General features: G+C 41.5%; 1 protein-coding gene across 3 annotated transcripts in view; it reads left to right on the top strand.

Moving 5' to 3' along the window:
* Asb7 (ankyrin repeat and SOCS box containing 7) overlaps positions 1-16,207 on the top strand; it is a 46,465-nt gene that overhangs the window by 16,129 nt on the left and 14,129 nt on the right. For all 3 annotated transcript variants that reach the window (XM_075952450.1, XM_075952452.1, XM_075952451.1), the window contains one exon: positions 13,997-14,602. In XM_075952450.1, coding sequence (XP_075808565.1) covers positions 13,997-14,602 — 606 coding nt within the window. The remainder of the gene's footprint in view (positions 1-13,996; positions 14,603-16,207) is intronic.

Genomic DNA, 16,207 nt, shown 5'->3' with positions numbered 1-16,207 from the left:
CTCCTTGAGCCTTCCTACCCATGCTACATGCCAAACCTGTCAGATCTAGTTTGGGTCCAGTGCCCCAGCCTAGTCTGGCCACCCCTGTCTGTGCCATAACCAATCTCTAGTCTCTGCCAGGACTTTATCTACCTAACCCCCTACCCAAGGCCAACACCACATCCCGCCTTTCCCCCCATCCAGAGCTACCTCTACACTCTAGGCTGGACCAGGAGGTACATCCTAAACACCATTCCAGTCCCTTCTCTTCACCTGACCACTTTTTACTCAAGCCATTTCCAGCCTCTGGCTCAACCTACCTGTATATCTGCTCTTCTTCCCCAACCTGCTCTGTCCATCAAACTTACAAGTCTATATGCTCATCACAAAACCACCAGTATCTTCTCTCCTCAGCCTTACAGTCCTATCAAAATGTTTGACAATGAGAATTATGTAAATGAACACCAGGACACAGAACTTAAAAAGAATGATCATAAGCTTCATCAGAGAATTCAAGAATTTTTAAATGCCACAAACTGTTGACAGAGGTTTCTGTCCCAATTGGACCCATAGCCATTCTGTCCCAAAGAAACACACAGAGGTCTACATTTATCATAAATTGGTTGGCCTATTAGCACAGGCTTTTTATTAACTCTTACATCTTAAATTAACCCATAATTCTTATCTATGTTAGCCACGTGGCTTGGTATATTTTATCAGTGAGGCATTCTCATCTTGCTTCCTCTGCACCTGGATCACGACTGCAGACTCAGCCTTTCCTCTTCCCAGAATTCTCCTGTTCTGGTTGCTGCACCTATACTTCCTGCCTGGCTACTGGCCAATCATCATTTTATTAAAATACAAATAACAAATCTTTATAGTGTACAAGACCATTGACCCACAGCAGCAAACATCACGCTGAGATCAAGGAGAAAGAACTTGAGGAAAATAAATACCCGAATGATGCCCAAGAAAATGCAAACATAAAGCTGTTGGAAATGATGAGTACCAGTCAGGACTTGCTAATGGAATTCAGTAAGGAAGTAGTAGAAACACTGAAGAGAACTCAAGGCGACATGATGCTGGAATTGAATAACCCAAATAACTTAACTACAAACTCAAAGGAAAGCCTGCAAGAAGAGTGGATCAAGCAAATGATGAAGTATCAGGACTAGAAGATAAAGTAGAAGGTCTAGATCAGATACTCAAGGAATATGACAAATTAAAACAGACAAACAAAAATAACAGAAAAGGAACATGGAAATGTGGGACACCAGAAAACAAAACAAAACAAAAACCTTTGAATTACAGGCGTAGATGAGGGAGAAAACCTTCAAAATCTCATAAAAGGAGACATCTCCAAACTGAAGAAAAGACACAGAAGATCAAATAGACAAGAACAGAAAAGAAAATTCCTGCAGCATATAATAGTTAAAACACAAAGCAAAGAAAGTATATTGACAACTTGAAGAGAAAATTCAAGTCACACATAAAGGAAAAGTCATCAGAATAACAGCTGGTTTCTCAGTGGACAGCCTGGAGCAATGCGTTCTGAACCCTAAAAGGTGATGACTGCCAGGGTAGACTAATAGATAACAAACAGTCCACCATTAATGAAGGAGAAAGAAAAACTTCCCACAGTATAAACATCCTAAAAAGTTTGTAGCCAACAGGCTAAACCTAAAGAAAATACAGGAAACAATATTTAGTCCAAAGAGAGGACTGAAGGATAGCAGAGAAGCTATGAAAAAAAAAAAAACAAAGCCATGATTAGGAAATACAGAAACTACCACTGAGAACACAATGCCAAAACTCAACAGCAAAATGGGCACAATTAGCACACATTCCGGTAATAACTTTAAATATAAATGGCTTAAATCCTCCAATCAAAAGGCAAAAGCTTACAAAATGGATCAAGAAACAAAACCCATTTATTTGTTGTCTATAAGAAACACATATTAGCTCTAAATAGGTATCACCTCACAGTAAAATGATGGACAAAAGAACTCTAGTGAGATGGGACCAGGAAATAAGCAGGCATTGTTATCCTAGTATTGATAAACTAGACTTGAAACTAAAATGACTCAGAAGAGATAAAGAGGGATATTTCATTCTAATCAAGGGAACAGTTAACCAAAAGGACATTATGATACACACACACACTAAACTCCTGTGTACCCAATTTCATTTTTTAAAATGTATTACTATCTTTAAAGATAAGCATTCAAAAATCAATAGTAAGTGATTTCAGTGCCCCTTATTCTCCACTTATTAGGTGGACCATCTAAACAAAAATAAACAGAAACCTCAATTATTTGGCATTATACATCAAGTGAGTTTAGCAGATACTGATAGGATATTCTAGCTAAATACTAAAGAATACACATTCTACTCAGCAGCACATGGAAGCTTTTCTAAAATAGACCACATCCTGGGACACACAAAAAAATTATTAACAAATTCAAAAAGCTTAAAATAACTCCTTGTATCCTACCTAATTACAATTCAATCAAACTTGAAATTGACCAAAAACAAGTCTTTAGGAAATGCATAAATCGTGGAGATTAAACCACTTATTACTGAATGATGAATGTGTCAAAGAAAAAAAATCAAGAAAAACAGTATCTAGAACTACATGAAAACAAAAGCACAGCACAGCAAACCTGGGGCACATTCGAAGCAGCCTCTCAGAGACATGCATGGTCCTGTGTATCTGCATCAAAATAACTGGGACCAAATAAATGACTTAATGATGCAACTCAACAATTTGGGAAACAAGAATAAATCGAATCCAAAGCCAGTCAACAGCAAGGAATAATAGGAATCATAGTAGAAATTAGTAAAATAGAAGCAAAGAAACAATGCAAAACTCAACTTATCTAAGAGTTGGTTCTTTGGAAGATAAATGAGATTGATAGACCCTTGGCCCAACTAACCCATATTAACAGTATCAAAAATGTACAGGGAAGCATTACAGCAGATACCAAAATAAATTGAAAATATAAAGGAATTTTTATATCTACCTTATCTTTTATCATAACTAAGGAAAACTCTACTTATAACTATATATTTTTCAACTCCATCAAAGACTTCAGAAGGACATAATATTACCTAAGTAAACAGGAAGTACATTGTAAGCAACTTCCAAAACTCTAGAATTGACAGAGACATCTCTTTGCCTGGATAGTCACCCAAAGTTCTTCTGTAACATTGGGGCATCCATCTTCAGCCTACTGACCCATAGTATTTGGGAGACTTTTCCATGAAGAAGGAAATTTTAATACAGTTTCACCTTTATTGGCAGTTTGTCAGTCACTTTCCTCTGTGTCCTGCAGAATGTTTGGCAGACTCTTTCATGAAACAGGAACCCCGAAGGATGGTCTCACTTTTAGGCAAGTTCAGCAGTCATCTCTCTGTGGGTCCCACATGTCCAGCTCACATAGCATAAGATCAAGCAGTCCAGGCAAGAACAGTCTCTTGCCCAAATGGCCAACAAAGTCCATAAGGAGCCTCTTCGGTGCCCATCATCCTCTTGAAGTAGCTTGGTGCTGCAAGGAGCAGATGTGTCTCGCTGTCATGAAAAGTCCTTAGTTTTTAAAACCTTTTTTTAAAACTTGTATGTCATTAAAGTGGTAAATTTGAAAGAAATGAATTGATTTCTAGATTCAACCAAACCACCAAAATTAAACCAAGAAGCCAACCTATAACAGACCCATAGCAAATGAGGAGATTTTAATAGTAATAAAAAAATCTTCCATCAAAATAAAAAAATGTGGAGCCAGATATAGTCACTGAAGATTACCCACCATTCAAAGAGATCTACAGCCAGTCCTCCTTAAACTACTCAAAAACTAGAAAGAGAAGGAGCACTCCCAGCTCCTTCTATGGAGCCAGTGTTAGTAACATCAAAACCAGGAAAAGGTGCAACAAAAACAACTGCAGGCCCCTATCCTTGATAAACATAGGCTGCATAAAGCTCAATAAAATACTTGAAAACAAAGTATAGAAATACATCAAAGATTATCTGCCATGACTGAGTTGGCATTATCCTGGAATGTAGGGACAATTCAACATAAGCCAGGAAATCACATGATCATTTCAATAGACACAGAGATTCCTTTGAAAAAAATCTAACATGCTTTTTCGATTAAAAAAAAAAGTCCTAGAGAATGTAGGGCTACAGTAAACATACCTCAACATAATAAATCTACACATGAGAAGCCCACAAGAAACAACATCCTAACATGGAAAAAACTTGAAGCAATTGCACTGAAGTCAGGAATGAGACATGGATGTCCGCTATCCTCAACTCCTTTTCAACATTATGCTCAAAGTACTACCTGGAGGCAATAAGCAAGAGAAGAAAATAAAAGGGTACACATAGGGAAGAAAAAGTCAGATTATCCCTATTTGTAGATGACATGATACTATATATTAGATATCCCACCAGAAAATTTCTAGAAACTGAACAAATTCAGCAGTGCAACGGGACATAGAATCAAACTACACAAATCAATATAGCTTTTCCATACAGCAATAATAAACGTAAAGGAATCACGACACACTTCCATTTACTATAGTCTGAGAGAAAATAAGATATCTGGGAATAAACCTAATCAAGAAAGTGAAGGAAGGACTCTTAACAGTGAAAGCTGTAAAGCTCTGAAGAGATAGACTAGAACATTGAAAAACAGTCCATGTTCATGTATTAGTAAAATTAGTGTAAAAATGACTTACAAAAGAAACCTATTTTCACATTCATTGCAATTCCAATGAATCCCCCCCCTATTTCATTCTTTGCAGAAATAGGAAAAACTACCCTAAAATTCATATGGAACTTTATAGCCAAAACAATACAGAAAACAAAAAAGTACAAGCAATTTTCATTCCAGATCTTAAGATTATATTACAGAGCCATAGTAATAAAAACAGTATGATACTGGCACAAAAACAGACATATAGACTGATGGAACAGAAACAGAGTCCTCTTCCCAGCACTTGGGAGGCAGAGGCAGGCAGATCTCTGTGAGTTCAAGGACAGCCTGGTCTATAGAGTGAGTTCCAGGATAAGCTCCAAAGCTACACAGAGAAACCATGTCTTGAAAAACCAAAGAGAGAGAGAGAGAGAGACAAAGACCTCTAAGATTAGTATAACTTCAGCCATTTAATATTTGGCAAAGATGTCAAAAACATATACAGGAGAAAGAATCTACGACAGATGGCCACATGCAGAAGAATTGAATTAGATCTGTAACTATCACCCTACACAAAAACTAACTCTTAAATAGATCAAAGACCTAAACACTGAACTAGCTAGAAGAAAACAGGTAGTACCCACATGATACAGGTGTAGGAAAAGGTTTTCAAAATAGTAGTCCATTTGCCCAAGAACAAAGGCCAACAATTGACATGTGAGATTTTATAAAACTAGAAAGTTCTGCACAGCTAAGCAATCAACCGGCTGGGCAAGGTGGCATAAGCATTTGTAGGGCAGAGGCAGGTGAGTCTTAGTGAGTTTGAGGCCAGTCTGGTCTACTGGGCAAGTTTAAGGCAACCAGGGCTATTATCCTGAGAAACCCTGTCTCAAAAAACAAAACAAAATGAAACAATTAACCAGGTGACCAGAAAGCCTGCAGACTGGGAAAGAATCTTTGCCAGTTATGCCTCTGACAGGATTAGTATCTAGAATATACAAAGAATTCACACAAAAAAAAATAGGTTTATTTGAAAAATGTGCCTGAGGCTTGGAGTTCTCAAAGGAAGGGGAAAAAAATGGCTAAGAAGTATCTCCCAAAGTGTTCATTGTCCCTAGCAATTAGGGAAATTCTAATCAGAGTGACTTAGAAGTTTCCTCTCACCTCAGTAAGAATGGCAAAATCAACAAAACAGCTGAGAGCAAATGCTGGTGAGGGTACAGGAAAAGAGAATCCTCATTCGCCATTGGTAGTATTGCAAACTGGTGTAGCTGTTATGGAAATCAAGATAGGGAATTCTTTTAAAGCTTAAAATAAATCCACCTGTAATTGGAGACTGCTTTGGTTTCCCAGCTGCCTAGACCTGAATAATCACACGGAAACTATATTAATTACAACACTATTTGGCCAACGGTTCAGGTGTATTCCTAACTAGCTCTTGCATCTTAAGTTAATCCATTTCTATTATTTTATACTTTGCCATGAGACTTATGGTTTGATTCCTCATATCTTGTTTCTTGGGTGGCCACGTCTGCCTTACTCCACCTTCTTTCCTCCTCTGTATCTGCTTGGATTTCCCACCTTGCTGTATTCTGCCCTGCCATAGACCAGAGCAGCTTCTTTATTGACCAGTGGTAATAAAGCATATTCACAGAATATGTAGGGAATCCCACACCATCTACCATGTGACCCAGCTGTCCTGTCCCTTCACATATGCCCAAAGGACTTGACATCTACTCTTGTAGGTCCTTACTCAGTCATGTTCATTGCTATACTATTCCTAATAGCTGGGAAATGGAAACAACCCAAATGTCCTTTAATCCATGAATAGGTAATGAAAATGCGATAGTAAATATATGCTATGGAATGCTATTCATAAATAAAGAAAATTGAAATCATGAACATTACAGGTAAATGAATAAAACCAGAAGAGTTTTTTTTTTGAATGAGTTAACTCAGACTCAGACAAATGTCACATATTCTCTCTTATTGGAGGCTCCTACCTCCAAATCTTCAGATGTGAATATAGATCCTGCAGAAACGGAGAAAGTAAAAGGAGACCATTCATGGGGAGTTGGGGGTGGAGGCACATTAGAGAGAATAGCAGGGCACAAGTGATTTGAATAGGGAAAGGGTGAGCTCTAATTAGGAAGGGAGAAGAGAGATAAATACAGAAGGAGGGAGGAGGGCAAAATAACAGATGTCTATAAAAGTCATAATGAATTATCTACATAAAAACATATACATATAGGTCTGTGTATAAATATGTATAGATATTTTAAGTGAAATTTTCTTATTTGGGCTAACAATACTCTTTTTTAAGAGCCAATCTAACAAAAATTCTTAACACCAGGCGTGGGGCACCCTCTTTTGAGTTTTTGGTCAAGGTTGTCCAAGAGACTCCCAAAACATCGCAGGCTATTGTTATTACCCATGGTTGCTCCCCAGAGGTAGAAGTAAGTCTTAGTGATGAAAACACCAAGCGTTTCAGACCCAGAGCCTAAAAGCCCAGATCTCTAACTGACCCAAAAGTCTCTGTTCTGAGGACGCAAATCTCTAAAGGAAGGAAGCAATCAATAGTCCTGCTATGATGCCTAAGAACCACAACAAGCAGCCTAGCATGATAGCCTTAAGGGTGCAGTAGTGCCGTGTCTACCTTGATGGTAACCAAGAGCTCTCTAATTGGACTTGAGACACTCTCAGCAAGAGGAAGCCAAGCCTGTCGCTGGAAACCTAGCAAATACCAAGACTTGTGAAGTCATGATCTGGAAGGAGAACCTTCAGCTGCCACTTTACTAGACCAGCACAGCCCTTCACTACACTGCAAACATTTGTCCTCACCCCTCATCAAGGAAACTTCTCTTTGCAGCAGACTAGTTGTGGATCCCACTTCCAAAGGCTCCATCTCCAGTACAGCTCCCCCTGCTATGGCTCAGTGAATCTTCAGACACAGGGGCTGGAAAGATGGCAAAAGCAAGAGGAGGAATTGGCTGTGAGATTGTGTTTCCCAGTATTGTCAGAAGTACCAGCCTTACAGAGTTCACCAGCATGAGCTAAAATAAACAGCCAAAGTGGACAGCAAGACCACAAAGCCTCAGCTCTGCACAAAAAATTACAGGCATCAAAAGAATGCTGAAATTGGGAGAAATAGTCATTCCCAAGAATGAGCACGCCAACTACTTATCTAATAGTCAACCCAGAGTACATATATACAAGTAACATTATACAGACCGAGCAGGTTTTATTTAGGTATATTTATATGCACATATATGCATGTAAGAACCGTTAACGGAAAAAAAAGGAGGCCATGAATTTAAAAGGGAACAAGGAGGGATATATGGGAGAGTTTGGAGAAAGGATAGGTAAAAGGGAAAATGACATAATTGTGTTAAAAATAAAAGGTACTTTAAAAAAGAAAACCAAAAACCAGTATAATAGAAAGGGAGCAAATTGATGGAGCTGAAAGAAAAAAAGTAATTCTTGAAAAAGATAATATAATTGAAAATTCTGTAGCCAGACTGAAAATGAGAAAAGGCATAACCAGTTTCAGGACTGGGAACAGATGCTGGCCTGGATCCTACAGATGTTAAAAAAGACATGAATACGGTGAGCTTGTCATGGAGAAGAATCCAATTCCATGACACAAATTGCCAAAACTGACCGATAGCAAAAGAATGATTTCATCACTGTCTATAGCGCTGAAAGATTGAGTTCCTCATTAAACGTCTGCTAAGAAAGCCGTGGGCCCAGCGGCTTTGCTCTTGTTTTGTGCATTGCGCCACATAGTGAGTGGTCCAGCACACAGTCTTTAGAGGAAGTACTGCCGCTAAGTCAGTATGCAAATACAATGTGCATCCCCTGCCGCAAAACCCAAAACACAGGCGGAAAAGAAAGTGCAGAGCAATAGCTTCTACGACAGCAGACACAGGATCCGACCTAAATGCTAACTAAATGATCCGCCAGTAGCATTTTTCAAAGGAAGTTACAGTGTGGCTATGTAGTGTTTATCTCAGGAGTCAAGGTCTGCCCACAAACCTTGTGGGGTTTGCCAGGCTAATAGGTCCAAAGACAAGTGCCAAAGGGTCACTTCAGAGCCCGGGACAACACTACCCATCCAAAATGACTGAGCAAGCCAGAAGGCAATGCAGCACAAAGCTGCAGCATGTTTTGTGCTCGATGCTGGACTAAGTGCTTTTCCTCTAATCATGGATAGAAGGCTGTACACTTTGGCTATTTTGATACAGCATTCTCTCCTAGGTCCTAGCCGTTGGAGTAAAAGAACAGTAAACAAATTGGAAAAGAACAAGTAAAACTGTCGTGGGCCAGCGAGATGGCTCAGCAGGTAAAAGTCCTTGCAGCTGAAGCCTGTTGGCCTGAATTCCATCCGTGGAAGGAAAGAACTGACTCCTGAAAGTTGGCCTCCAGAGGCACACCTTGGCATATGTGCCCCCTGATACATACATGCTAATAATAACACATAGAAATGTATGAGTGAAACTATCTTAACTGGACGTGTGTGTGTGTGTGTGTGTGTGTGTGTGTGTGTGTGTGTGTGTGTGTGATGTCTACAAAGATACACTAAAGCTAAAAAGTGAGTTGAACTAGATTGCAGATCAGTGTTTGAAAACTCAAGTTCTGCCAACAGTTAGCGTTTGTCAGCAGCTCACAGTAGGAATAAGTTCAGGTTTTTAATAGTTATTTTCATTAAATAAATATATAATCTATTCTGAACCATTGTTGAGAGGGATTAAAGAAGTCCTGAGTAAGTAGAGAAGTGTTCCATGTTCATTAATTTTCATGGAAAAATTAGTATTATTTATATCATTGGAGGAGCTTGCTATCTGTAAAGTTGGTGGAATCAGCAGTAAAAATCAAACCAGAAATTAACAACCTATAATTTTTTAGAAAGGTTGGAAGAGTTACCTGATTATCAAATACACTATAAAACTACAGTAACTAAAACAGTCTGGACTTGGCATATAGAAAAGCTTGTTATTTGTTTGTTTGTTTAATTGCATTTTTCCTATGGTGCTGGGATTGGACTGAGGGCCATGTCCATGCTCGGAAAGCCTGCTGCCCCTAAGCTGCATTCCTGGCCCTTGATTTGAGATAGGGTTTTGTTATATAGCTCCTTCTGACCTTGAACCTGTTCCCAGGCTGGCCTCAAACTCTGCATTTTTCTGCCTCCCCCTGAATGTGTACCACCATACCCAGCTAGAAAGTATTTTTAGGTAAATGCACAGAAATGAAATGGTTCAGAAATAACTACACATAGATGGTAAGTTGAATTTCAGCAAAAGCAGCAGAATAAATCGAGAAGAAAATATTTGTGTGTGTGTTTAGGAGAGTGTGTGCATTTATGTGTTGATGAGAGTGTATGCATGTGTGTGTTCATGCACATGTATGTTTATGAGAGTACGTGTGTGTGTGTTTATTAGAGTGTGTGCATGTGTGCACATTTGTATTTGACAGAATGTGTGTGTGTGTGTTTCATGAGAGAGAGTGGGTGTGTGTGTGTCAGGGCATGCATGTAGTGATGAAAGGACACTTCAGGTGTCTGTTTTTTTCCTCAGGGAGATTTGGAATAGAATGCTTGTTGTTGGGCTATCGGCAAGCACCTTTATCTGCTGAACCATCACGGCCCCCACCCCACCCCGCTCTGTAAAGAAGATATTGTAGCAAATAGTGCCAAAACAAGTCGGCAACTGTATGGCAGATGATGAACCTTGATCTTCCTTTATACCACACAGAAATATTCAATGGTAGTAGATCATTACCTAAATGTAAGAGTTTAAAGTGCAAAATACCCAGACGAAAGCAAATGTGTTGTGTTGTGTTGGGCGGTTTTCTCCCGCAGAGCAGAAGTCTAGTAAGTGGTTGAAAGAAGAAAGTGATAATAGACGAAGTCACGAACCAAGAGCTGAGTGCAGATCAGTGGTGGAGCGCTTGCTCTTGTTCAGTCTCCAGCACTGTGAAACTAAGTAAGTAAATGAGCATGCTCCATTTGGCTCCTGTGCTGAACATGCAAAGACTTTTACAACTCCACAGTCGGACAGCCCAGCAAAACTGAGTAAGCAGTGTGACAGATCACTCACAAAGAATGTGTGCAAGTAAGCCAGCCCTCGAGTTCCTTGGTTAATAAGTTACTTGGTAAATTAACAGGACAGGGAGTCATCACTTACTCTTTTAATGAGCAAAGTTACAAGTGGTGGTGACACAGATGGGCCATCTGCAGCTGTGGTACATGACTGGCGAGGACAGAGGGCAGGGCAGCTTCTTAGGAAGTTAAGCAGTAGCTAGCCTCAGTCCACGCTTACAAAGTGAAATGATAATAGGACCGTGGTAGGATCGCTCAGACAGTCTCAACTCAGCCAGTCCTGCAGACACACACAGAAAAGGGTGCATGAGTCTCAGAAGCATCATCCGAGTTAGATGGTCCCAGAGATCTGCAGACCTCCAAGGAGTAGCCAGGCTTTGTCTTGGTTGACCAGTGATTTACCTGGATCCCAGAGTCTCGGTAGGAAATGAGCTGTAAAGAGACAGGAAGGAACTTCGAGGTGACAAAAGTGTTATGGATGTTAACTGCTTTTAGTTAACATGACTGTTTGTATGAATTCTTGGAGCTTGTCAGTCTGCACTTGATGAACGGATTTCACTTCCACTTGACAAACCACACACAGCAGAGTAATGTTTCTTTATTTTTAAAAGTGTTTCTGTGTCTTTAGATTAGATTATGCTACCATTTGTTTAAAATGGTCTCACTGGGGGGTCAAGTATCTGGTAATGGGAGGAAGAAGCATGGCAGGGTTGTTTCTTTATTCATTTGTTATTTATTTTGGTTTTTCAAGACAGGGTTTCTCTGTGTAGTCCTGGCTGTCCTGGAACTTGCTCTGTAGAGCAGTCTGGCCTCGAACTCAGAGATCTGTCTGCCTCTGCCTCTGCCTCTGCCTCTGCCTCTGCCTCTGCCTCTGCCTCTGCCTCTGCCTCTGGGTTACTGGGATTAAAGGCGTGCGCCACCACCTTCAGATGGGGCTGTTATTTTAGAGCACTCGGGAAGTCTCGCTGATAAAGAGAAATTGTGCAGATTGCACTGGAGGAAGTTAAGGAAATCCAGCCAAGTGGATCTCACATGTGTGTTGCGCGTTTCTCACTGACCTCGCCACTGGTCTGTGGGTTTCACTGGCCTTGCGTCGACTGATCCTGACTCTGTGGTACCTCTCATTTGCACCTTCGTGTGCTTTGTCACTTCATTTCATCCTGTCACTTTTTCTTGGGGACAATAGCTATAGTTTTTATGCATTTTCACCTTATGGTTCTTGGCTCTGTGCTTTGCTTGCAGGATGTGGTCAGTTAATGGCTTGGGCTGAGATGAGTCAGGTCGCTGTGTATCTTCATCTGTGTTTCCTCCGTTCAGTATAGCACTAGAGTGTAAGTGAACCTTGAATAGACCCACAGAGAAAATCAAACATGCAGGAGCCGCTCTGGGTAACAGTGTTTTAGCCTGGCTTGTCGAATAGAATAGGGTGTAAGGGTGCTGGCACCTTCAAAGGTATCCCTGGTGGATGAAAGGTAGGAGGGGTGAGAGAAGGGGTTCCCAAATTTCGCTGACACAGGTGGCTGAAAAGAAGGGTGGGCATTTATCTCTTCCGCCTGTCTTCATTTCATCTATTCTACTTATTTATTCACTTTCATTCAATTATTTTTATTTATATGTGTGGGGATATTGGTTTGTGTGCATGCATGCAGTGCCTGCAGAGGCCAGAAGATGGCGTTGGATCCCCTGAGGCTGAAGAAGCAGGAGTTTATGAGATGCTGATATAGGTGCTGGGAATTAAACTCTCAGAGAGCAGCAAGAACTCTTAACACTTCATCTATTTTACATATCAGCCGGTTCTGTAAGGTCAGTTTGGTCTGAGAGCTCAGTCATCTAAGTGAAAGCTGTCTGGTGCATGTTCAGCCGCTTCCAGTAGGTGGCAGCAAAGTGCTGTGCTTTAGTGTTCTAGCCTGGCTTGAGGGTTGCCTAATCCTAGGTATTGAATATTCTTTTAGTTAAGGCAGTTGCTGATGCCTAAAAAAATTTTTTTGTAGACAGATCAAAGTGACACTGTGGTTGTTAGCTGTCACTTTGTATCAGATGTTATGAGGAGCTAAAGTAATAGTTTACTTTGTATAGGTTTTGTCTGCTAACAACCCTTTAACTGCAGTTTTCACTCACTGCAGTATGATTAATATTTCAACATATCATTTCCTGCCTCCCAGCCGCTTATAGAGAGTCCAGCTGCTGTAGTCTGGAACTGAATAAGATCTCATTAAGTAGTGCATAGATATTTTGTCATAGCTTTGGGGGCATTTTGTGTCTGTGTAAAACATTCACATTGTTTCCTTTTGTAAACAAGCCCAAAGCTGAGTTTCACAAGAAACATTTTAATTCTAGTAGTTAGGCAGGCTGGTTTTTCTTCCTCGTTGCTGTGTTCGCTTCTAGGAAGCAGTGTCCGTACTGTGGGTAGCCCATGGCCCTGTTCTGCCTGCTGCCCAGGAAGGGCAGTGCAGTGTGAGCTACAAAGTGGACCTTTGGAAAGGCCGGAGCAGGAGGCAAGTCTGTAGCATGATAAGCCACTTAGCATAATTCTTATGAGTTTTTCTTCCTAGGGAATCTGTTAATTTAGGAGAGAGTCTTAAAACTATTCTTTAAAAACAATGTAGTACTGAGATTTCTCCCATTTTTCCCTACATAAAGTGCTTGCTGATCCGTGTAAACTCACAGGACCATCTGTAACTGAATTTGAAGTCCTGTCTTATGCATGCAAACATGCTTCATCCGGGGCGTGTCATGCAGCATGTGTCTCAGAGACTGCCTGAGTCTTTGCCTCCCCCCCCCCCACGCTAACCCTATTCAGTTCTAAACCAAGTCCGGCCAAACACGGGACACGGAGTCAGAGCCCCAGTGCCGCCACATATGCTTCTCTTTAAGCCAAGAAGCAGCGTGAGAAAAGCACAGCAAATCGCTGAAAGCAAACGAGATAAGTGGGCTAAGGCTGCGATGCGTGCTAAGCAGACACCCTCCCTTCACTGGGCTGGAGGGTTAGGTGCCGTGGGGCCGGGTCTTGTCTTAAACCTGTTGCTCTTCCCATTGACTTGGGCTTGATAAGTTCCTCCTAAGAATGTATTTGCCTGAGACACAACCTCTGCTAAACCTGGGGAAAGGCCTCGGTTGTTGCTCGTGTTTGACCCTTCACATAGATGCTGACGGCTGAGCCACACTCCGCTGATAGAGTTGCTTTGTGTCAGCAGCCACTGATGTTTTCGTTTTGGTTTAACCCTAGCTGATCCTACGGTTAAGGACTTAATCGGAGGCTTCACCGCTCTGCATTACGCAGCCATGCACGGCCGGGCCCGGATCGCACGCCTGATGCTAGAGTCTGAATACAGGAGTGACATTATTAATGCAAAAAGCAATGATGGCTGGACTCCTCTCCACGTGGCTGCCCACTATGGTAGGGACTCATTCGTCCGGCTCCTTCTGGAGTTCAAGGCTGAGGTCGACCCCCTCAGTGATAAAGGTACAACCCCTCTTCAGCTTGCCATCATCCGGGAGAGGTCCAGCTGCGTGAAAATCCTCCTGGACCACAACGCCAACATTGACATTCAGAACGGATTCCTGTTGCGCTATGCTGTGATCAAAAGCAATCACTCTTACTGCCGCATGTTCCTTCAGAGAGGGGCAGACACAAACTTGGGGCGCCTGGAAGACGGACAGACTCCTTTGCATTTGTCTGCCCTTCGCGATGACGTGCTCTGTGCACGGATGTTGTATAACTATGGAGCGGACACGAACACAAGGAACTATGAAGGGCAGACCCCACTGGCCGTCTCAATAAGTATTTCAGGAAGTAGTCGGCCATGTTTGGATTTCTTACAAGAAGTCACAAGTATGTAACAATTACTACTCTTATTGCATCCTTTCCTCTTACTCGCACCTTCTGAGTTGCTTGAGATATTTTTGTAATACGCGATGACTAGACATTAATCATTCTTATAAGTCCTGCTTGGTAAGTAATACTCATTCGTCCAAAACCCAACTGTGTTACTAAAAGTGGGTAGTAAAATTTTGAGGAAATGACAGACATTTTTTTCAGGATGAAGAAATTTTGATGTTAGAACAAGTCAGTTCCCTCCGGTCCAAACAATAGCCTGTCTAATACTGTATGGGATTCAGATTGAGGAATTAGAAGGAGAATTTGGGGTTTTAGATTCCTTAGCTATAGAGCTGGTCCATAATTTGCACTTCCCTGCTAAGCTCCAATGAAAGGAATGCCACTTTGGCTTGTTTAAATACCCCAGTAATGGAGACTTAGGAGCCTAGAAATTGTTCTGAGAAAATGCTAAGAAACTGGCCCTTTGTCCCCAGGCCACAGAGCCTCCATCCATGTCTGCCCAGTTTTTGAGAGATGCTTTCTCTGCACGTCCAAGTGTCTGAATCATCTAACAGAAGCAGTGGCTGTCCACGTTGCTTTCTGAGGGCAGTGTTAGTCTGCACAGACTTGGCCCTGCTTCCCTGGAGCTGGCCAGGTGTGTGTACCAGAGGTTAAAGTGCGAGCCAAGGAGCTGAGGTGTGTAGGCGCCATTCATTTCCTCTCAGCCGCACTGCCCAGTGCCTAGCTGCCCTCTCCCACGCCATCTTGATTACAGAAGAAAGGCCGGCTTCTGACTATGGCATTTATGATTGGCCAATTTTAGTTTTGAGTTTTTAAATCTGGAAGCCAGGGGATGGTGCCAGTAAACTAGAGGACATAGAGCCTAGAGTACACACGAAGGTGTGTCGAGTGACAAGTTGTCCCGGTCATAGGACAGACAGCTCCGAATCCCAAGGAGATGAACTGCCCTTTCTCCTGTGGCTAGGCTAGACCAGATAGAGTAGAACTGTTTGTCTAGGTGTCATGTGGACATCATTGTGGAACCAGGAAGATCGTGGGTGTTTGGTCCTTTGAGGTTGGGTTACAGCTCTCTAAGGAGAAAAGCAGACTATGGGAATGCTTGCCCCCCTCACCCCCCCCCCCAAAAAAGAAAAAAGAAACCTTATTTATACAAAAAAAAAAAAGGGAAAGCTGAAGAAAGATTGTTGAAACAGTGGCACAATTGTGTAACTTGGTAAAATTACCAACGTACAGCATAACCTGAGGGTATGGTTGGCTACTAACAGAACCTGCCATAGAACTGATTAGAATTTAGCGGAGATGAGATTTTTGTTCTCATCATCTTCCTTCCCATGTAAAGCTCAAGTTAATCGATAACTACAGACTGTAGCATTGTTTAGCGTATGGAATATGTTTTTAATTTTTACTAAATGCGTATGGTGTTTTGCCTGCCTCTCTGTCTGTGTACCGTGGAGAGCATTGGGTCCTCCGGAGCTAGACTGACAGGAGAGTGTCAGCTGGGAACTAAACCCAGGTCCTCTCCACGAGCAGTGCTGTCAGAACATAAAGTCTTCTGAGAAAGACAGAAATTTCATAGAGGCCCTACCCTCAGGGAGTGAC

The sequence above is a fragment of the Microtus pennsylvanicus genome, chromosome 18, assembly GCF_037038515.1.
Source record: "Microtus pennsylvanicus isolate mMicPen1 chromosome 18, mMicPen1.hap1, whole genome shotgun sequence".
Lineage (NCBI taxonomy): Eukaryota > Metazoa > Chordata > Mammalia > Rodentia > Cricetidae > Microtus > Microtus pennsylvanicus.
The sequence above is the reverse complement of the archived record's forward strand: the minus strand, read 5'-3'. Positions and strand labels throughout refer to the sequence as shown.